At 34.0% G+C, this 23212-nt stretch overlaps 1 protein-coding gene across 1 annotated transcript in view; it reads left to right on the top strand.

The window, feature by feature from the left end:
• SNTG2 (syntrophin gamma 2) overlaps positions 1 to 23212 on the top strand; it is a 194580-nt gene that overhangs the window by 153098 nt on the left and 18270 nt on the right. The window contains exons 12-14 of the mRNA XM_071448450.1: positions 5005 to 5121; positions 13918 to 13989; positions 17425 to 17634. Of these exons, the coding sequence (XP_071304551.1) occupies positions 5005 to 5121; positions 13918 to 13989; positions 17425 to 17634 (399 nt within the window). The remainder of the gene's footprint in view (positions 1 to 5004; positions 5122 to 13917; positions 13990 to 17424; positions 17635 to 23212) is intronic.

The following is a 23212-nucleotide window of genomic DNA, read 5'->3' as shown; positions in this document are numbered from 1 at the left end:
AAGAGTGAGTCTAAAAACCAGGATTGAAGCCAATTAGTACATGGCATATATGCAAGAACAATTAAGTACATGTAAAAGACTGGGAAAAACTGAAGAGGTTGTTGCTGCAAAATGTTTGATGGTTTTCTGGGGGAGGGATAAATTCTTTTAGAAAGGTTTGGTTCATCCCCCATTGTTTTACTAGAACTCAGAGATGACCCTATCTGCACAAGCCAGTCAGATAGAGATAATATGAAAGACAGGTTCATTTTTAAGACTTCCTTCTATGGTTTATTATTACAGTTTATTATTACATCTGTATGCTGTAATCAGGTACAGGGTTGACCAACAGACTACCCAAAAATTTGCATTCCTCTGGTATACATAATATTCCTTTTCCCCTCCTTTTTCTCCTTGCAAATAAGGAATTCACCCTCACTTTACTGCTTCTCCATTGGCCCTTATTTTTTCTGAATTTTACATGCTCATTTGGCTATTTCAGCCTTAATCTATGATAGCACCACATCTGTCTGCAAATCAGTCCCCTTTATCATTATCTTTTGGCATTCTTCACCCATTATTCACTTTCTTTTAGTGTATTTCACCTTCTGGTTTACCCCCTTATTGAAGTTTACCCCCTTGTTGGCTTCAGCTTCCAGCCAACTCCTCCCTTCACATCGCGCGTGATGTCCAGCAGTTTCTCACACTGCTCCCTGTCAGTTTAACATCACCAGCCAGGCTGGCTGCTCACCTGCATGCCAGAACAACCATGGTGGCTTTTGGGAAAGGCAGGCATTGTGGGCTGTACCTAAGCCAGCTACTGCAGAACATGCTAAGCCTTCCTGTTGCTGTAAGGCCTTGGCCAGAATCCTGCCTCTGATTTTGTGCACTGTGTTTCTGAAAAGGTATTGACCAGAGGTTTTCTGTGGCCTCTGTGGACAAGTTGAGAAAAATATAGAGGTATGAAAGAAATATTCAATAATGATAACTTTTTGCTCAGAGAATAACATGTGAAAAGCAGCAAAGAATGATGGCTACACCAGCTACATATCCTTGTTCATCGATTTTTGCTCCATTTGTGAACTAAGTTTTTTAATTCTTCCACTTTAAGGTGAAAACCATTTGAGTCTTTAGTGGAAAGGGCAGTAATTATGATTACAGTGAGGCTGATTCATGCTGGACATGAGAAACAAAGTGCTAGAATAGATTATTGAGAGAAAATAGGCAGCCTCCACTATAGGAGAGGTCCTGAGAACATTAAGGAAGCATTTTTTAGAAACAAAATAGGTATCAGGGCTACTGCATTTTTTGAGAGGGTAGGATAATAAGTTTTTCAGAAACATCTTTTCTATTCTATGTTGTATAATTATAAAATCATAATTCTAAATAAGAAGCTTTTCAAATATGAAGGGTTTTCTCGTTGTTCCTCAGAGCCAAACTGCTGCTGCAGGTGTGCCATGGACATGTTTGCCTGACTTCATCCTGCAGCGTACAAGAAACCCTGCACCTACTCTTGAAAGACCATTTTTTCTTCCGCTTCTCTTTCTATTTTTTTTTCTCAAAAAAGAGAAAAATGTTTCTAAAAATATAACATATAGCAATAAAATTATTTTATCCTAATGGTTAGTCTGGAAAAGTTAGGTTCTTGAAGACTATAATTTTACAACTTCTACCTTAGAAAGGGAGCAGGACTAAATTCCTTTAAGCATAAAGAGACCACATAGAGATAGAATTGGGATCTTCTTTGTTTTTTTTTACTTTATTTATGTGGGAGGACGGCTTTTATTTCCTAATGAAATTGCCTTGATTTGCTTCAGAGACTTTTTCTGACATCTCAGATCCTCAACTGAAAAAACTTTAACAGAAGAAGAATCACTTAAAAACACTGAGCTTTTAAACCCCTAGTCAGCTGATATGCAGTGCTGTGAGGTATATATGCTCTGTGAGATAAACAGCTATAGTTTGAAATAGTTTCTTCTTTATTTTTCCACTTATTGTTGTAATATTGCTAAAATACAAAGCAGACACATAAGGGAAAAAAAAGTTGTGAAGAATGTGAGTTTTCCATTTTTCTTTAGTTTGGTTAATTCCTGCTGCATAAATAGTGCTACTGATCTGCTATAATATAAGAATGCATAACCATAAGGCAATTTACTGGTTGTAGCTGTCTTCAAGATAGAGTTTTGTGCTTTGGATCCTAACTTGAACAAGAAGGCTGTAATGTGTAAAGGTGAGAAACATCAGGTCCAATTTACCAGCCTCCCGTTAAAACAAGAAAACAAAGAGAAGAAACTCTTATTGCTACCCAAAAGGACTTGTAATCTAAATTTTGCCCTGGCAGACAATGCCTGGGAAGATGCATGAATTCAGGTACATACCTATCTTCATAGTTCCCTTCAGCATAGTGTGGATATGTTGCTGTTTGTGGTATTCAAACTGTGCCCAGCTCGGAGTTATGAATTTTGTTCTTGAACTAAAGCACAAAGAACACTTGTGTCATAATTTCTAAGTTCCTCTATGCTTTGCTCTCAAGAACATTTTGTTTTGAATAGCAGCCATTCAGACATAACTGAATGCAACTGGTGTACAATGGAAAACAGTAATGTAATATATCAAAACTTACAGCATTACAATCTTATTTTTTATTTTTATTTTACTTTTAGTTAAACTTTATGTATGTGTAAGGACTGCTGGTCCCCCCCTCCCAGTCCTGCCCCAATAGCTGTTTTCTTCAAAATATACAATGTACCACTTGTTTTGGAAAAGACCCCCCCAAAATGATTTAAGATGCCTCAAGATGTACTTTTTTTTGCTTTCTTAATTTGTTATAGTTCCATTGTGCCTCATGGTATGATACTGGTTCTTAATTTGCAGGTCAGTCTGGCATCTCTTGGAGATTCTTATCCCACTTTAATTACATAAGTGTATCTGTCTGTTCTGATGTGTCGTACAGAGACATCTATTTGATTTTCTTTCTTCAATTCCCTACTGAGTGTTTTGCATCATTTACTTTTCATAAGTATTTAACTAAAATACTATATATAAAATTTACTGACTGCTTTGTTAAATTTAACACATTAAATTTCCAGTCATTGCAGCATCTAGATGCTTTATTGCTGCAGGAAAACAATAAGTGCAAATAAGAACTTTCATTTATCTGCTATGATTGGATTAAATTTTGTTAGTAACTTGTTTTATCTCCTTGTAATGAGTGCCATTGCTCATTTTCTTCTTACAGGAACTTTTGGAAAGTGTATTAAAGCATGTTAGAAACTAAATAAAATATCAATGATGTATGGGTAATTTTCAAACAGTAGTGAAAGCAGTGCCAAGAAGGGACAGTTTGTAGTATAATGCCTTGTGAGCACTCCTGAAATCTTCAAATGGCAGGTTTCAATCAAAAAAACAGAATATTTATTATCCCGGACTAACATTTCTACCCATGTACTAAGATCATATTAAAATCTTAGTAACCCAGTAAACCACAAACAGCTTGTAATTAAGTATCAACACTTGTTTGCTTTTGTTCCATACAGATTTTGTTGAACTGAATAATAATTCTTTCTCAATTTCTGAAATCTAAAAGACCATTAAATAAACCAGTCAATAGGAAAGATATGTAGAAAGAAAGTAAAAAACCCTAAAATTATATTAGATATAATTCTTTTTGTCTGTGTTATTTGATATTAAGACCCTGACAAACAGAATATATTATATCATTGTAATAGAGTAGCAAAATAATATACTATTTTTTAAGTTATGTGATGTCTGAACATCCTGCTTCAGCACTTTTGTTGACTTCTATAGAAACAATGTTTTGGTGAGAGTTATTCAATTTACAGAACAGCAAATCAAGAACTGGAAGGGCTACTGTATTTATTTTGCAGTTTCTTAGATCTCCTTAAAATGTTAGTCCTGGAGCTCAGAAGAACAGTATGGTGAAGGATTGTCTGGCTCAACATACCGATTTATTATTCATTTATTAATAAATTGATTGACAAAAGACATAATTGATACATTAAATACCAACATTAGAAAGCAATTTGTGAGGTCTTCATAATATAGGTATGAAAATTCATCCATACTATTAGTGAGGGCTTTGACATTTCTTCTCCCTGTAAATCATTACTGTCTGTAAGTGTAGCCTTAGTTGAAAATGAGCAAGCTGCTCAGCAATGCTTGTACACTCAGATTGGTGATTCACTCTAGATTTAAGTACCTGTTTCAAGAGCAATATATTCCTCTTAATGTATGCAAAATGGAGCCTGGAATGTTTTTGCTTTGTTATTTTTCAGTAAAGACATTTATGATATTCTGCTACCATACCATGGCATTCTTCTTTATGGCATTTCATTATATATTTGTATTTGCCTCAGAAAGGAAGCATGCAATCTTACTTCTCCATTTCATTTTTTCTTAGCATTAATTTATCTGGAAAATAAAGGCATGCATTGTAACACTGCTAACATTGTGTACCTACTGGATTTGATACCTAATTCTTTAAAAACATAAATGTGATAAAGCATATATGAAAATGTATAAACTCTGAAAGACAACAAGTGTGACAAAAACTTTAACAGTTGCAAACATGAGGCTGGTGAAAGCTGTTTGATTTCAGATAAATTCAGTGATTTGTTTAGAGGTATTTTTTTAGAGGTATGTCTAATAGAAATATCAGTATGTCCAAGTTTGCTATAGATAAGGTATTATGGTTTTATAAACTGTTGAACTACTGAACTACTTCAGTACATGTAGATTTTCTGCTGTCTCAAATGAAAGTCTGCTTTGACCTGCACAGCTGGCTTTTAAAAAAGGGATTATTTCAGATAAGATTCAGACTACCTGTACTACAAGTTTAAGTCTCTTCAAGGACATCTGACACACTGGCATTATACTGTATGCTTCAAGAATATAGAAATGGTTGCAAGGCAAATGTGAAGTAGATGATGCATCCCATGCTACTAAAACCACTCATGATCCACTGAGAAAAAGAACTTTTTAATTTTCAATTATTTTCTTTTACAGGTCATACATATGGGATGGGTAAATGAGAGACTTGAAGGAACTGATTCATCTCAGCTCTACAAATTCAAGTTTCTGGCCCTGAAGGGTTCATCCTTCTACATTTTCAGCACTCCACCGGTAAAAAAAATTATATTTTTGTATCAGTTTCATTGTAAATGGAAACCTGTTTGTTACGTCTGGGTTTATTTTCCTTTATCAAGTGAAGTTTTCAGCCAAGATTTCAATGTAAGTTAAAGTCACAGATGCCACTGAATTTCAATAAACTGTAGATATTTAGGCTCTTTCAAGGTCCTCTGAAAAGCTTGCTGTATGTTTTATTTTTTGAAGTTGTCAAGGTCAGGTTTTATTATGGTTGGTTAGGCCTAATATTTCTTCCCTTATTTATTTTAAGGTATTTTGTAGATGTAATGAGTTGGTAGTTACTCATCTTTCTACCATGGTTGGTTTATTTCATGCATCATGAAATAAACCATCCATACTATTGGATGGTACTCGTGTATTTTTCAACGAGCAAGGGATCAAAGTGCTAAGTGTACAGTTTGGACAAGTCTTACTTTGATCATTTATATACCTCATAACAAGAATTCTGTTTCACAACAGGTGCCTTATCTAATATTTTTCTAAAAAATAATTTAGAAGGGTGAAATGGAAATGAGCTGTAGAATTCTAAACTGTAAAAATTATCTATAATTACCACATTTAATCCTTTATTTTTTCTCCAGAAAACCTTTGCCTTAAACAAATGATAAAAGAATAAAATGTGGACTTAGCATGAAATTTCAATTATACAACTTGCTTACAGTTTTGCTCAGAAGGTGCTCAGTCTCCCAGTTTTGTCTGGGAAAATCTGATCCTTTATATGTGTACTCTCTGCAGTACCATTGAGAAGTGCATACTTTTCAAAAGTTATTTGTGAACCTCAATGAAATGCAATAAGTAAAATTTCCCCCTCTCTAGATTGAAATTATTAATCCAATGATTCCAATTAATTTCAAACATTCTAAAATGGCCAATAGTATTCTTTTTAAAATGAGACAACACATCTGGGAAAAGCAGGGGAATTCCCCCTCTAAAAATTGGGGGTTTCATATGTTAAGGCAAGGAACTAAAATTTGATACAATTACTACAATTTAATTAAAATATAATATGCAGAAATATTAAACAAATAAATAACACACCAAATGAATTATTTTCCCCTCTAAAGTTAAATTATTGTCTTCAGACCTGTTTCTAAGACACATTTTTGATATAATTAAAATTGTACATCTATATGGTACCAATTTGGAATAAACTACTTCATTTACCATTTTCAGCAATCCACTAAGAACAGGCAAGTGGGGGTGACTGGTAGTAGAAATTACTTGATATAATCTATTATCCTCTTACAAATTTTTTTTTTGTAGGAGCCTTGGCTTTCAAAAAATGAACCATGGGGATCCCTTTGATCAATGTGTTGTGCCACCTCAATACTATGATGCACCAGTAAAATGTGAAAGAGTCTATAAATCATAAAACTTGTTGACCGGTTTTCTTGCTCTTTTAACATTCCCCAGATGTCTCTCATCAAGGGACAACCCCCCGCCCCCCCCCCCCCCCCCCCAAAACTAAAGACCAAATTCACAGTTTCCAGAAACCTCCTATCTGGAGACTTCAAACCTGAATCTAAAGCCGCACTTTGAAGCTGATTATCATTCTCCTGAGGCCACCTCCAGTCCTGGCTTTTGTTGATGCCCTTCCATGTGGCTCACTCCACGATCCCATTGCAGCCCAGCAGTGCAGCAGGGCCAGTCTTGGGCTCCACAGCCCTGCCCTGCCCAGCCATGGTCCCACAAGTCAGGGCCACCCAGGGGCCCATGTCCAGCCCAGCCTCAGCCTGTCACTGCTCCCAGGGACACGGCTGGTGCCCCGAGCTGGGGCTGCCCCAGTCCCCATGGCTGCCCTGCTCCTGCCTGGGCCCTGCTGAGACGGAGGACACCACTTCAGAGCAGCCCGTGTGGCAGTGGTTTCTTCCAGGGGCTAAAGCAGAGCTAACACAGCCCTGTTTGGGCTGATGCTGAGCAGGGCTGGTGCAGCCTTTCCATTCTCTCTGCTCACCCAGCAAACTGCTGGAGCTGGGACAGGCTGGGGGGGGCACGGCCAGGACAGCTGATTTAAATAGAGCAAAAGGGATTTCCTGTACCATGAAACATCATGCTAAGCAATAAAAAAATGGGGATGTGGTCTTCAAAAGTAGCCACTTATTGGAGAATAGCTAGGCATTGCTCTGCTTGGGGTGAGCAGTGTGCAATTGTCTTTGCATGAATTGGTTTCTTCCCCTTTCCATCACTTTTTAAACTGTTGTCTTCTTGCCCCATGCATTTTCTTGATTTTGCTCTTCCTATTCTCTCCCATCCCATAGCAGGGGACTGGGAGTTAGTGAGTGGCTGTGTGGGTGTTTGACTGTGTGACAAGGTCAATCCACTGCAGGACCATGAGTTGGGACCTGCCCTGACAGACCCTGGACAGCTCCCATGGCACTGATTCTGTGCCACATGTCCCAGCTCTGTAGCTGGAAACACTGGTACCCCGAGAAAACTGTGCATAAAGCTTTTCCACTGCTTTTAGAGATATTTGATGCTACTGGTCTTATCATTTCTCTTACTGAGGCTTGTTTTTTTTACTATTTTAAGCAGGGAAAAAAAAAAAGAAAAATTGTTAACAAAAATACAAATATTTCAACTTGCTTGAACTTCAGAAGATACAAGTTTAACATGTTTTATTTCAGAGATGTTGCTATTGCTATTTTTATTCTAAATCAGTTGCATATCAGTGTATCAATATAGTGTGCACAGAGCAGATGACCTATAAATTCTAAACTTATCTTTATCCATAATTTTACAACTGCTTGTAAAAGGATGTAGTACAATTTCCACTCTTTCTATTTCATTGTGTGTAAAAGATGACATGATTGTAAATACAGCTGCTAATTTTCATAAGAATGGAAAACATAGTTATATATGAGCAAAAATAAAGAAAATTGTGGGGAAAAGTGGATATTATACTATGAAATAAATCACTATGGCAAGTAATATTCTATTTATATGCTATTTCTACAATATCTCAGATGGTGATTCCAGAAATGTAGAGGCTTCACCACAGAAGTAAATATCAAGAATCATGTGATTAACAGAGATGGGTCATTATGCATCCCTGAAGTAGCTTAACTGATTGTATTTAAGAAATGTATAGATTTCATCTACACACTGCTATATTAGAAATGTGACCCATTTCTAAAAACTGAATATCTGAAAAACACCACTCAACCAATAGAAATTATTCTTGTGTCATTTTTAATATACAAGCAGTATTTTATTACATTCTAAAAGCAGCTATAAAATTCCTGTCAATTTTCAGATATTGGAAAAGTTCTAAATTCATCTCCCAGAAGAGACTGAGGCAAAAAAATATTCTAAATTATCATTCAAAATCAAACTACTTTTTATATTGTTGAAAATTTCCAGAAAATAATTTAATGTTTTTATTGAATATGGGCTACATGGAAGGGAGATTTCTCCTGTTTGATTTTTTTATGTTTCCCTTATAGTTCATTATGATTTTTACATTAAAGTATTCAAGTAGCCATAAAGTTAGATCTGTTGTGTAACCCTTAATTGCAAAACTAACTTTTTTAATGTGATTAAATAAATAGCACTGATGTGATTTAACATGAAGGCAGCTAGACAATCGCTGCATGGGCTGTTTGTAATTTTAAGAAAAGAACAAATAGAAGAATATTGTGAAAGTAACAGAAATAGTTCCACATTTGACAGTATAGAGAAGCTTGCACAATGTAATTAAGACAAGCAGTGTTTTTAATGCTATCATGTAAGTTGTAAGTACTAGAATAATCTTAAAAAAATTCTTGGTTTTTTTTTTTTTTTTTCATTAAGGAGTAAAAAGACCAGTGAAATTAATTACTCTTTACCTAGAAGTATTTCGTCTTCTCCTTAGACCTTTTTAGTACTTCTAGGCAGGTTGGATGATTCTGCTGAATTCTCAGATAATGTAGCTTTTGCTGTATTCCAGTAATAAATATTTTCAGCACTTTAATTTTTTTCCTTTACATTTATTCAAATATTTTTAATATTTTGGGGGGCTTTGGAGACTTCTAGAATCAGATTCTGTGTTCAGAGAAGGTCCAAGAGTATGTTATGTTAATTTGATTTCAGTGATTTTTGAAGTATTATTCTCTTTTACATTCATGCCATATTTCTTTATTTAGTGGTGATCTCTGAGCAGGCACAAAAGTCTTTTATGCCTATTGCCAGTTCTTGGCTTCTTTTCTCTGCCTCTGTTGAGGTCAGGATTGAAGGCACTCGAGATTATTTTTTGTGTTCAGACTTAGGTGTTTATTTTTTCTTATCTATGTTACAGTCTCACAGGCAGTGAGTTCTGCAGTATTTCACTAACAAGGTGCAAAATGGCTATCATTTGTTACAAGGTCTTTTAAGGCTAACCTATCCAATTAAAGAAATGGCACCTAAATTATGTTCACTTTTAACCCAATAACGTATCACTCAAAGTCCACAATGCAGACTTTTCTGTCCAATTACAAAATACCACCCAAACCCATGCAGAACCCAAGGAAGAAGGTAAAGAAGAAGGATCAGCCTCTGCCCTAAAACCTCCATCTTTCTCCATATATATTACTATATTCTAAAATGTTAAACTCTTAAGTTTTACACCCTGTGATGTTACACACTTCTAATCAATCTACACACCCATAGTCACAGCATTATCAATCAATTTTGGTAGCCTTCTTCACAGCCTCAGGTCAAATGCAGTGCTCTCTTGGGAGTCAGAGTCTATCAGCACAGAAAGTCTAAAATTCTCATTATCCAGAACTCCAACACCTATTTTATAATTGCAGAGTTCTCTTATAGGTAGTAATTTTATGAGCTAGTTGTTTACTTTGTGTGTCAAAATGAGTTTAAATTCATTGTTTTCTCTCTATTTTAAATCATAACTTTTGAAAGAAAATCCAACGATTAACTCACATATTTAAAGGTAAGTATATTTGGAATAGGAGTTTGAACTGATTATGAGATCACCTGGTCTATGTAAAGCTAGATTTTTTCAGTTTGTTTATTTTCAGAACTCCACTGTAATGCCTGTTTCTAAACCATGAAGAAATTGCAAAAACTCATGCTAAAGTAGAAAGTACTTCTGCAACACTTGGAATTTTGTAACTCTATGTACCTATTTTAGTCTCTCATTAGAGATTTAGAATTGTAATTTCAGATTCTTATTTTTTGTAACCCTGTTTGTTCTTATTATCTTTCTGATCAGCTCAGTGTTACCTGTGAGTTTACAAATGTCTTAGTTTTGCAACGTTTGCAATGTTTTGCAATGTATTAATCCTGAAAAGATTAATGTAGCTAAATGTCTACAGAACCAAGTACTCAACACATACTATACTGGGTTAGCTATGGAGGTGGTCTGCCAATAATATAAATAACAACATTCAGCTCCTCTTGGTCATAAATTCATATAGTAGATGAACACGAATTAAAGTAGAGGCTTACTGAATGCTAATTGAAACTCTCATGAATTTTGACACTCTGAAGCTGTCTGAACTAAATTCATATGAATGCAAGCATGTCTTATTGAGTCATCTATTCTGAATGGAGCTGTTTGAAATGTTTTGTCAAATGCTTCATAAAAATAATAACACTGTCATGCCAAGAAATTGCAATGTATAGAATACCTGCAGGAACAAGTCCAAGGGGAAATAATGAGGAAAAACTACTTTATTGACTAAGAAATATACTTGGGTATCTCATTTATCTTAGGTACTTGTTACCCAGTAATTACATGTGTGATGATGGATAACCTGCAATAAACTTGAATATTCTTTAAATCAAATGAAGGATATTGCAATTTTCATGAAATTTCCTGATTATTTCCAGCTTTTCTTCTTGACTAGGAGTATATGGTTATTTGTGGGGTTTTAAAAGTAAAGCAGTCTGTAACAGTAACATTTTAAACTTAGACATGCTATGATAGTGCTGATAAAACTATAAATAATGTCAGCTGTCTGTTTAGATTCTAGTATTCCTTTGTAATATGTTTATTTTGCCTCCTTAAAATTCCTCTCAACATGTTTTTTGTGTTCTGAGCACTTTGCACACAGTGGTATTCAGACTGTTTCACTCTCTAAGTATGGTAACCTTTCTCTGACATACACAGGTAAAGAAAGCCTTGACTTATATAGGTGACAGCAGTTGTCACTATCACTACCTGCCTCTGCTGAAAAAGTCATATGAGGTTACACAGCATCAAAAGATGAAAGAGATATGTGGAATAATGGGAAGAAATCTGAAGTACTCACAGTAAATTTAATGGCCCAGCAGTGTCACCTTCATCCATCATTAATAGTGCAAAGATCCCCAACAGTTAAAATTAATCTTCAGGAATCAAAACAAATTATATGAGCAAATGAAAGTCCATTCATATCTCAACAGCTTTCAGGTCATAGCCTATGTCACCAAAGCCAGTGGCATAAACAGCAAATGAATCAGTGCTTATGCTTCTATGTTTAGTCACTTACATCAATAAAGGCTTCTCCTGCTGTTAACTGAGATGGAAAATATCCTTTCCCTTTGAAAAATTCAAGACCAAATAATGAACTAGCCTCCATTCTACTCTAAACCTTATTTTGAAGAAGTATGAATATCCCTTTGGAGTATCAACAGTAATGGGCCAAAACATGTATTATTTAATTATTTTCTTTTCAAAACAGCCATCAAAGTGCAAAGTATTTCCCTGGACATAAGATTAATCAAAGACCTGCAGTGCTTACTCTATTGTGAGCCTGTTAAAATGTACATTTCTTTATGAATTAACTTTATAAGTCCTTTGTTGCAGTTGTTTCAAAACTTAGGCTATTTCTTATTTGTACAATAATTAAATTGCAAAACTCAAATAAAATATTGAATGGACTTACAAGAAGATAAGTAGAAATGGAAACCTAAAAAATAGAAAGGCATGTCTTTAAAAATTGCTACCTTTTTATAAAGGGATGGGAGGACAAGTTAGTACCTAGAATTTCTTTACATTTCTTTTCTAAACCAGACATCAGATTTAAATTTGAAAAAGTTTAAGTACTACTATGTACTTTTATCATGTAGCTTTAAAATTACCTGTATGTAATGTTTTAAGCTTTAATTTTTGAGACATTTCTCATAGTAAAATAAAGTGTGTAATCTGTTTTACATATTCTAGTGGACATATTGTGTTCAAGTCATGTTTGCCATTTGATTGTTAAGATATAGAAAACATGAAATGGAGAATCCTAGAATGTGAGTCCCTCTATATCCTGAAAAGATGTGGTGCTAGAATTTCTAGAGTTCTTCAGTTCCATTTCAGTTGCTGATTCATAATATCTAAATTTAATCATATTAAAAAAAACTAATCTAAACCTAAGAGAAGTTGGGAGAAGATTAGATTATTAGATTTAATTCTTAATAATTAGATTATTAAGAATTAATTCAGATTGTTAAGATTAGAAAGAAACTAACACCAAGTTCACATTACTCCTCCAAAGGACTCTGAAGTTACATTTCATAACTAACAGAAGTCCCATTAGAGTCCTGTAAGTGTTGTAGTGGTTTGGAATCTCATCAAGTTATTAAAATTCTGTTTAACAGCTTAGAATTTTAAGACACTTGAAAATTAAACATTAAATAAATTTTAAAAGAACCAAAACATGTTGATATCTCCATGCAAATCATCAGGAGAAATACTAAATTTTTAAAGGTGAGTTATGTGCTACTGTGAACACAGAGAAAAAGAATCTGTGATTGAATTTCATAGTTTTTTCTAGTTAAGTTTCATTCATATAAACCAGATGTTTGACAGAAAAGTTTTTCTTTATGTTAATTATTTTAATTTATTCTTTCTGCTTTCTTCCTTTTGGTTGGGATGTGGGAATAGGACAAAGCTGTATAAGCCCTAGAATTTTAAATTATTCAAGTTACTATTAAAGTTACTATTATTTCCATATGCCAAAAGCCTCAGAGGTGCAACCTAGTCAAATCCTTCATCTATCTATGCAGCCACTCCTGTGCATTCCCCAAGAGCTAGGATTTTGCACTAAAACATATAAGCAAAAATGATACATATCCACATTGAGTTTTTCCTCTGTGTGAGTTCTTTTTTTTTTTTTCCCTTGAACATTGTAGGCTGGGTACTGTTTTTAAAAGAAAACGGATTATCACATCATATCATTAAGTAGAATTTTGGTAAAAACTTCAATCATTCTTGCTGTTCAGATTTTAACAGCCTGTCATGTCAACAGGATTAGGTAATGAAATCAAAAGAAAAGAAAATACAGGTGTTTTCATATTCTTGAGCACACAGTTGATATTTTCCTTGATTTTAAATATTGCAGTCACATAGTCCTTTTCCAGTTTTATTGCCTCCCACTAGGGAGGCAATAACACAATAAATATTGCGTTATTGCCTCCCTAGTGCATGTAAACTCAAAACTGAATTTGGGAATACATCTTGATCTATTGATTGTAAGATTTTTTTCATATTGAGACATGAAGCTGAATGAGTGTGTTTGAGACTGAGTTCTCTGTGTTAGCATCTTGAGAAATAAAATTGGTTATGTAACTAACCACAGAGATTACAAAGACATTTCCATCATACTAGGAAAAGAAAAAGTAAATAATTTAACACCTTTTAATTCCTGTTTCCATAAAAATTTCATACTATTTGGCAGTCTCTTCTAAATGCTGGATATTAAATGTAGTGATGTGCCGGTATTTAAAAGATCCAGTAGAATAATGATGGGTGAAATCTTTTCAGTTTTTTTTTCATCTGAACATGATTTTCAAATAAAAAATGTTATTTTTTTTATATTATAGGTGAGCACACTAGACTGGGTACGAGCTGAAAAAATCTATAACCTCTGTGAGGTTCTATTTAAAATTCACAAGGTAGGTTTCCCAACGATTCCAGTGATTTTATTTAGTAAAGTTAACCTTTTCCTGTTGATGATAAGCTCAAAATAATCTTAATTAGGAATAACTAGTATTCAAATAGTTAATCTGTTGTTGTAAAAAGCTATTTGCAATTCCTAAGGCATTAGCTGTACAAGTATAAGAAAATATGGAAAATGGGTTAAGCTCCAAGTGAACAAGTTACTAATATGTTTTCTTATTGAAGAAAGTTTTCAGTATAAGAGCTGGATATGATACTTTAATATGAAGTATCAGTGAGACACACTGATAAGCATAATGATATTAGTTTTTTCTTAGTGGGTCAGATTTTCAAGCAAACATGATGAAAAATACTCTTGCTGTAATTCTTGATCCATATAAAGGTATTTTTATTTTAAAAATTAAAAATATAAAATTATATCCTTGTTGTATCATATGTATTGATTTTTATATCAAGTATTGTAGTGGTTTTTTCTTTATAAAGGGAAAAAGGTTTGTTTCCCATAGAATTAATTTTTTTCCCCCAACTAGAAAAAGTTGTGCTTTCTGTCTAGCTTGTTCCAATTAAAGATTTGCATCAAAATATTAGCACTTTATGTAAATAATTGACTTATGGAATATATTGTCTAATAAATTGCATCAGATAGATTAATTTTGTTCTCCAAATAAAACAAAACCTTTGCAGGTGAGATAAGGCTACTGTGAGAGCCTATTTGTCTAGGAGAGTAAAGAATATTTTCTGACAAAAAAACCTATCTTTTCAGATAAAATAGTATTTCAGTGAAAAATTAAAGCTCATCTTTAGTTCTCACCAGCTGCTGCCCTTCTCTGCTGTTTCTCTTTGACCACACACTGATGTGGTGGAAAAGGCAGGTTGTTGCTGTTACCTGTAACAGATCCTGCACTGAAGCAAAAGTGCTTAAGGTTTTTGATTTGGTCTTGGTCGGGGTTGTTTGGTTTGCTTTGATTTGCTTTGGTTTGCTTTGGTTTTCTTTGCTTTGCTTTGGTTTTGCTTTGGTTTTGTTTGGGGTGTGTAGGTTTTTTTTGTGTTGTAGGGGTTTCTTATTTGTTGGGTTTTTTTCTGATGCAGGCTATTCAGGACATGGGAAGGAAGTGTTTTGGCACTGCCATGCCAGGAAAACAGTAGTCCTGGAGTTCAGGAATAGAGCTCAGATCCAGAGGCACAGGAGAGCCATATTCTTGTAGTCATGGCATTATTTTTGTGTGACCATGTCTCCAGCTGGGAACATATGGGCACATTCAGGTCCTTCCCATCACTAACATACCAACAAAATTAGATGTTCTGTCACAGATCGTTTATTTACTCTCTTTCATATTTTTTATAATTTTATTTTTGGCTCATAAAGAAGTCAGGCACCAATGAAATATATAGACATTATGCCTTTTGGGAAGATTTTCCTGCGGCTTGGGTTTTTGTTTTGGTTTTTCTCCTATAATTGGTACTGCTAAAACTCAGTTGTTCCTGGAATATTACGGTAATTTCAAGGATATTCTGTCTTCCTGCAGCTTCTGCAATACTTTTTCATTAAGAAAAAGAAGTTGGGAAATAAACTACTCATGGTTCAACTCTTTAATGTTCTTGACATTTTAATAAATGAATGCTTAATTGCCAGTCTTCATGAATACGTAAGCTAAAGTGCAAAAGCTTGAACTGAACCCCTTAACCTCTTTTCTGTTGATTCTTTGGTATAAATGACAATGAAACAAACAGAACAAATCCAAAAAATTGTAAGAGATTAAGGTTTCTGCATTAGATATGATACACTTATGTTGTAAAAGCTGCCATTTGGGGAGGGCGTTCTTAAGGATTTTCAGAAGCTGGTTAGAACTAGTGCAAAACTGTGGGAGAGTGTGTTTTGTATCTTCTCACGAAATATGGATTTTAAGGAGAAGTGTTCTTGTTACACACCTAATTGTAAACTTCTCATCTATGTTTATTATGATGCAAGAGTTAAACAGGGAAAATATCAATCCAATATGGAACTTAAATTTTAAAACAGAATGTTTGATATATTTTAGATTTGGATGTATGTATACATAAATATAAATACACAAATATGTGAATTAAAATTCATATATATAATATGCATTTGCATATTTCTGTTCATTTGGTGGTAACAGCCAGATGATTTGAAATGTAATGTCTTGCATTGCATGTGTTTATTCTTACAGCTTGTCTCATATTTCAAACTCTTACTGTAATCCTGTACATTTTTAAAAGTCATTTGTCTTAAAAACATTTTATTTTTCTTATTTTCTCATATATTCACATGAAAAACTAAAAATAAATGCTAGTATAGTAGTCTAAAAGCCATGATATGCAGCACTGAGTCTTGAAGCAGATGTAATACCTGTCACTCCATAGCTGCTGAACAACAGAATATATGCAGGAATTTTGTTCAACTTCCTTTTCAACAGTGCAAAGGAGTGTTGTAAAATAAGAGAGCTGCATCAAGTCTGTTCTCTCCTCAGGCAGTAGCAGGGCCAATTTTGACAACACAGTGCTTTGTACCCTGGTGGCAATATGTGGTGCGCCCAAGATGCCCCATGAATCATTGCTAATTATTTTGGGGTTTCAGTCTTTTCTGCCCCATGATATCACAGAGAAATGGGGATAGGGAAGGATTCTATCTGAAAAACAGAAAAATAACAATATGTGTAATTTGGAAATTCAAGCTGTGAAAGCACTTAGATGTATAAGTTGCAGCTTTTTAATTTAGTTTTATTTTCCTCTATATTTTTGTTAATCAATAAGTCTTGAAACATTAGGGAAGTTTCTTGTACTAATTTTTTTACATTTACCAAACATTGTATTGCAGGTATATTTTTTATTATGAAAGTTTAAAGTAAAGTTTCTCTGCTTTATCTTGAAGGTGATGGCAGGATCTTGTTTCAGTCTCCTTGTAGTTAAAGAACAGCATTGACAGCTATTGGAGGACATGCTCCTGTTGTCATTTCTAGAATTAGCTGTGGGGTGCTTGATAAATTACTGCATTCCTTGGGGTTTAGCATATTGGAATCCAAGTACAATGGAACAATTATAGTCTCCTGTAGAGCTGGTACACAGCTCCTGGAATGTGTTGAAACACTCAGGGATTTCCTTCTTTTTTCACTGTAAGCAATGTATTTGTACAAACTTCCTTTAAATTATACATGTTTTCCTTAGGTAATTTTGACAGTATTTTGGAGCTGCAGGAGTAGCTTGGATTAAAAGATAGGGAATAAAGCAAATAAGAAGCAAAGAGAGAGGCTGTCTTTGACATAATTATTTAACTCCTAGAACATTTCTTCAAACAATTGTTGACATAATGGCGTAGTATATCCAAATACCCATCACTTACAGAAGGCAGTGTTGCTTCAATTATTTGGTTTTGCCAGATGAAGAATCACATACTGAAACATATCTTTCAGCTCTGGCTTGCTGATGATTGCTGGCTACAAGCAAACTTGTATTTAGGTATTCACCAGGACTTTGAACTTGAGGACCAGAGGCCATATTGTTTCAGTGTTATGGTTGGACATGGCAAGAGCCACTATTTCAACGTAGAGCTGGGCAGTGAATTGGCAGTGTGGGAGAAATCATTCCAAAGAGCAATTTTCTTGGAAGTTCAAAGAACAGGGGTAAGTAGCGAACAATTTAAGTCATTTAATCTGCAAAATAAGTATAAAAAGATTTTGAATTATTTGTATGTTAAATAATTTCATTCAATTGATGTCCTCCATGACTAAGGATCTGAGTACATTTAATACAATGAAGACTTCTGAAAGCTTCATCATCACATCAATATTTTTCTGTCAATGACTGTGTAATACCAGTCAATGAGCATGTTATGACAGATTGAAAATTGAAAGTAATACTTTGTAAGTTCACCTTGATTATTAAAAACTGGAAATTAATATATTTACCACTGGAAAACTCTCGGGAGTTTATTTAGTCCAACTTGAACATTTTCTTACAGAAAGCTAATTTTCCTCTCACATAAGGTAAATATGATATGGTTTACATAATACTTCTGTAGTCAAAGAAATATTTTGCTCTTATATTGTTAATTGTGAATTGGGATTGTCCTTGTTAACATTGGAAGAGTTTGAAGACAGTATAAAAGTGAAAAGAAGTTTGTAATAGTCTTGAATTCTCAAAATTAAACAGCAGATTTTCGCTTTCTGCTGTCTAGTAAATCTAGATCCATACTCTCAAGTGAGCTGGACGAACGTTATGGGAGTGTATTCATTGAGACTATAGACCTCCTCCAATTAAAAATATATTTGTACAGTTTAACACAAATGCAAACTTGATTTGGTGTGCTCAGGTTTCCAGTGCCCTGTGAGCCTCCTAAAGACATTTGAAACACTGAGAACAGTGGATCACAGCATTGTATTAACACGACTTGCAAGGAGCAGGAGTCCTGTCGTAGGTGGTTAATCAGCTTGTCTAAATTTCCAAATCTCTGGGATTCTAAACAGGTTTCTGGGTTCTTACAAGGTACTTAATTGTCTCTTTAGACTGATGAAGGAACAAAAAGATTTTGTAACAGTTCCTAATACTGAATTCCTGAGAAGGAATGCAGTTCTTCAGGAAAATATTGACCCTTATATATATTATCCATATAAAACCAGATAACATAATTGAAATTAAGTATAACAAGCACGCAGATTAGCTGGCTCTTTATCTAATTAAATTTCTGAATATTTATTGTTAAATCTCAAAGCTTGCTTTTCCTTTACATCCTTAAAATTAAGGAATGATTCTTTGTTTGTGGAATGATCTTTTGTCATTTGAATCAGTCATCTAGACTCATTTCACACAAAAGACATTAAATGTCCTGCAGCTGTGGTTTAACCTCTCTGAAACCTCCAGGAAAGTAATTCAAATAAAATCTTGATTACAGTACTCAAGTCTCCATATGTGTTTCCTATGTCTTCATTTTCTCTCACATGGTTGGACACATCCAAATTTACTGTAAACTACTATGTCAGTAGAGTTCAGAGTACTATGGTCAGTCTCCAGCAGTGAAAAGTCTTTTTACTGCACTGTTTTCTTTCTCCATTCAAAGCATAAATTCTGTTGTGAGTGCCTTTCTTTTCAGAACGATGTCAAGAGCAGCATGAATGAGGTGCAATTTAATATTACATAGAATATTTCAAGTCTTAGAAAAAGAACTGGCATTCCAGTACCCAGAAAATTCAAGCTTTTCACTGGTATGTCAGTCTGTAAAAGTTCTTTCTTTTGGAGAATTTTCGAAATTATTTTTTATTCATAAATGATTGGGCAAGATTCATGGCAGCTGTTGGATTGCATTGTGCCATTTCAGCCATTCTTATTTAAATGGAGCTTGGTCCTGTTTGATGTCGAGTATATAGGATCTTGCCTATGAGTTTTTGTTAACTCTTTCCTGTACATACCCTTTGTATTTGGTGTTTCTATAATAAGAGCTGTATTTCTGAGCAGATTCTGTCCTTACACAGTCTATGAAGAGAAATGCTAAGGTGCAGTGGTCCTTTTGAATTTTATCTGCTGGTGTTGTGTCATTTTTTTACAATTCTTTTGAAAATGGCAGCAGCAGTAGATGACAGAAAGAATGCAATAAAGCAGGAAGAAACACCCCTCACAATATTGCTCCCCTTTTAGCTATCTTAAATCCCTATTTCTAGCTGCAATTGTTTACAAAAATTTACCAAGAAACACTGAAATTAATCCCTGGTGAAATTAACCTATTTGACCCTGGTGAAATTAATCTATTTGCAGACAATGGTAACAAACAAACAGATGTTGAATCCATGTACTAGAAACACATGGGGTTTTTTCCTAGAAAAACTATTGTAGTTGCTGATGGCATAACTTGGATAGATGGGGGCAATAAAAATGCAGGAGAAGTGAGGCAGAAAGGCAATTGAAAGAGAGAAAAAGTGTTGTTGAAAAGTATTTCCATGAGGCTGGTAATAAAAGTCAGCATTGCAATAGTGGAAGATAGGCAATGAAATCCTCTCAGTCATATATTGAAGTTAAATCATCTCCTGCAAATCCCAGCATGAATGCTTGTTTCACATGGAACGTCCTAAACAGTGCAAGATGAATAAAGGATGCTCATATTAGGTAATTTTTCTTTTTTTTTTTTCCAAGATTTTTATGGTGCAGAAAATCTTCAAAAATAAGACACTAGTACATTTTCCAGAGCTCTTACTAATTCTTTGACCCTTCAGCTTGGTCTTGTCAGTAGCATATTATTCCACTTTTTTTTCAATTATGTCTTTTTTAAATTTCTAAATCAGTATTCTTTCTTTGCCTCAGACTAGTTTTTCCAAAGGAAATTATTTTCACTCATCTGAGTCTTGGATATGGTTATTAAATTAATGCAGAAACATCTCAAAGGGATGATTTGGATCAGTTGTGTTCAGTAGGAGGATGGAGGGGAATACTGGAATAGTGGACAGAGGAAAGAGTGACAGTAATGTATTTTACCGTCAGCTGTAGAAAAATTGGACCAACAGTTTTGTCATCTTGAAACCTCGTACATGTAAGCTTTGTTTGATGGCTGGAAGAAGATAGAGGAGAGAAATCTTTACAAATGAAAGAAGTATCAGGAGACTGAAAAAAACCCATGCAGTGGGAAAATAATGTACCACAGTGTTTCTAAAGTACCTGCAGTGGGTATATAGTGATAAGACATGGTTGCATACTCTCCTCACTAGCAATTCTAACACAAAAGAAAGTTTTCCCTTCATACTTCCAGTTGTGATGAAGATGCTGCAAGTTCTTTCCAATCCTCATACACCTGAATAACCTACTGTATTGAAACCATTTTTGTTGCTTGGACAAAATATTTGTTTAATGTGAGTTACTCCAAGAATTAAAATAGGCTGGATCCCATTCAGTTATAACAGAATAATCAAGAAGTTTTGGTGCCTCATTATTTTCCATGCTTAAAGGTAAGTACTTCTAGTTAACTTCTTTCCATTTTGTTCCATGATTCAGTGACTAATATCAACAGAGAAATAAACCCTTGAAATACAATTATTAATTATTTTTTTAAGTCAGGGATATGAATATATATAGAAAAATGTTAGCAGCAAAATTCGTATTCCTGGAATGATACAGGCTCCTCATGTGAAGAATATACATTACTATAAATCAAAGTAATACTAATAAAATCAAATAAATAAATACTAATAAAATCAAAGTAAATAAAGCAAGCAAAGTAAACAAATGAAGATTAATGAATGTTCCAACTTATTTCAGTTAACACAATTGGAAATCCAAAATAATTTTATAATGAACATAAACATATGATGCATTTTTCCTGTGTTTTCCCTCTTTTAAAATCAGTTAACATAAATCACATATACTGTGGATGTTTTATGTTTTTGTATGCATTTTTAATATGTCTTTATTTTCTGAGAAGTTAATACCAAACCATTCTCTATAGAAGGATTCTTGATGCTGCTTATATGACTCAGAATCATTGTGACTCAGAATTGCTCTCAGACAGATTATGTCTGTTCCTGGATAAAGCAAAAATAATTATTGGGAATAATTGTGCATGCAGACCTAGAGCTTCGTTTCTATGGGATTCCCACATTAGACTTTAAATTTTATTTCTACAAATATTGTGCTGCTAAAACACCATGATGAAAATTCCTAAAAATTATATAATAGATAAGCACAATTGATAATTTTGTTTTGTTTTGTAAGCAACAATTAATTTCTTTTGCATATTAGTTATTCCAGCTAGTTACTGTTTTCCTCTGTGAACTTGAGTCTTCCATGCTTAAAAAAGGTGACAGACATGAGAGTGACATAGGTTACACAATGCTTAGTTGACCATCTTCCTGTTCCACTTCAACATTTCCCCCTAGACACTCTGTCTTCTTCTGGCGGATTGGTACGAAGTACATAAGGAATCAGCAATCATGTTGTTGATGATTAAAACCAACCAATCAACCAAAAAGTCACATAACTATTTTGAAGAAATGGTTAACTCAATACCCTTTCCTCAGCTTTATATGTCTTTGCCTTTTTGCTTGATGGACTATTTTTCATTAATTATCTGGTCCTGGTTATCTTTGGTATCCTCTCTTCTATCCATCTTTTAAATTTCTTTATAATACTTTGTCATAGATTTTGCTAGTTCATCAGTTTGAATTCATTTCTAATGTATTCATAATATGTTCATTTGAGAAAATGATTTTTTTTTCCATGAAATAGATATTGTTCATTGTACAAATCCTTTCAGAATACTGTTGACAGGTGTTGATTTTCACCTCTTGGCTTTCTAGTAAAGATTTATGGCTTTAAAGTTTCTTTTATAAAACTTGTCCATGTAATGCTTCCTTCTCATCATTCCTTCTCAGCTCAGGAAATAATCAGTGCAACCTCCTCATTTCAACACCTGCTTGCTGTTTGTTCTAGACCATTACTTGATTTTAGATGCTTATCTTTGTTTAAAATCTTCTTAAAGGGTTCACTACAATTAATTTAAGACATAGAGAAGTGAATAAGTTCTTTCCAATTGACTTCAACAACATTTCAAGGAAACCACTTTTTTTGGTCATAATTTCCCTTTAAAAGCATTCAGTTGACTATATTGTACAAAATAACAGTGTAATAGTGATTGTATGCATACATGCTACTTACTAGCCAGTCACAACCAATAATTGATTCATAACATGAAAAGCAGTGTTTATATTTTAAATCACATAGTTGCTTCTATGATATGTAAAACCACATAATGATGAAAGATCAAAAAGAAAGAACTGCACAAAATTGCACTGATATTTTAAAACTTCACATTTTCACAAAATTAATGGATAAATAGCTCCCATATCTGTAGCAGCTCAAGAAAGAGCTAAAATTAATTTAGTTAGGCATTTATTCTTTGTCCTCTGGAGATAACTATAAATTCCTCATGGTTTCAAAATTAGGAGCCAGATGGAGAAAATCCCTTACATAGAAACTCAAATGGCTTCTAAATATTTTTTTTTTGTAAACTGAATTTCAATGCATATTTTATCAACATGCCTTCATATTTGCTTAATGCTGAGTGTTTAACAAGTCACCAATATAAATAGTGATGTGTGCTGGTCAGGGTTATGGATTCCTTGCATTCCCAGCGTATGGAAGCCAAGCTACATGGAAATGTGGAATTAGCCCACTCTGAACCTATTTTTTTAGCGTGAAAGGTACAAGTTCAATTGAAGATTT

Source organism: Agelaius tricolor, unplaced genomic scaffold (genome assembly GCF_023055355.1).
Source record: "Agelaius tricolor isolate 1412-34295 unplaced genomic scaffold, bAgeTri1.0.p SCAF_1, whole genome shotgun sequence".
NCBI lineage: Eukaryota > Metazoa > Chordata > Aves > Passeriformes > Icteridae > Agelaius > Agelaius tricolor.
This window is presented reverse-complemented; position numbering and strand designations above follow the sequence as displayed.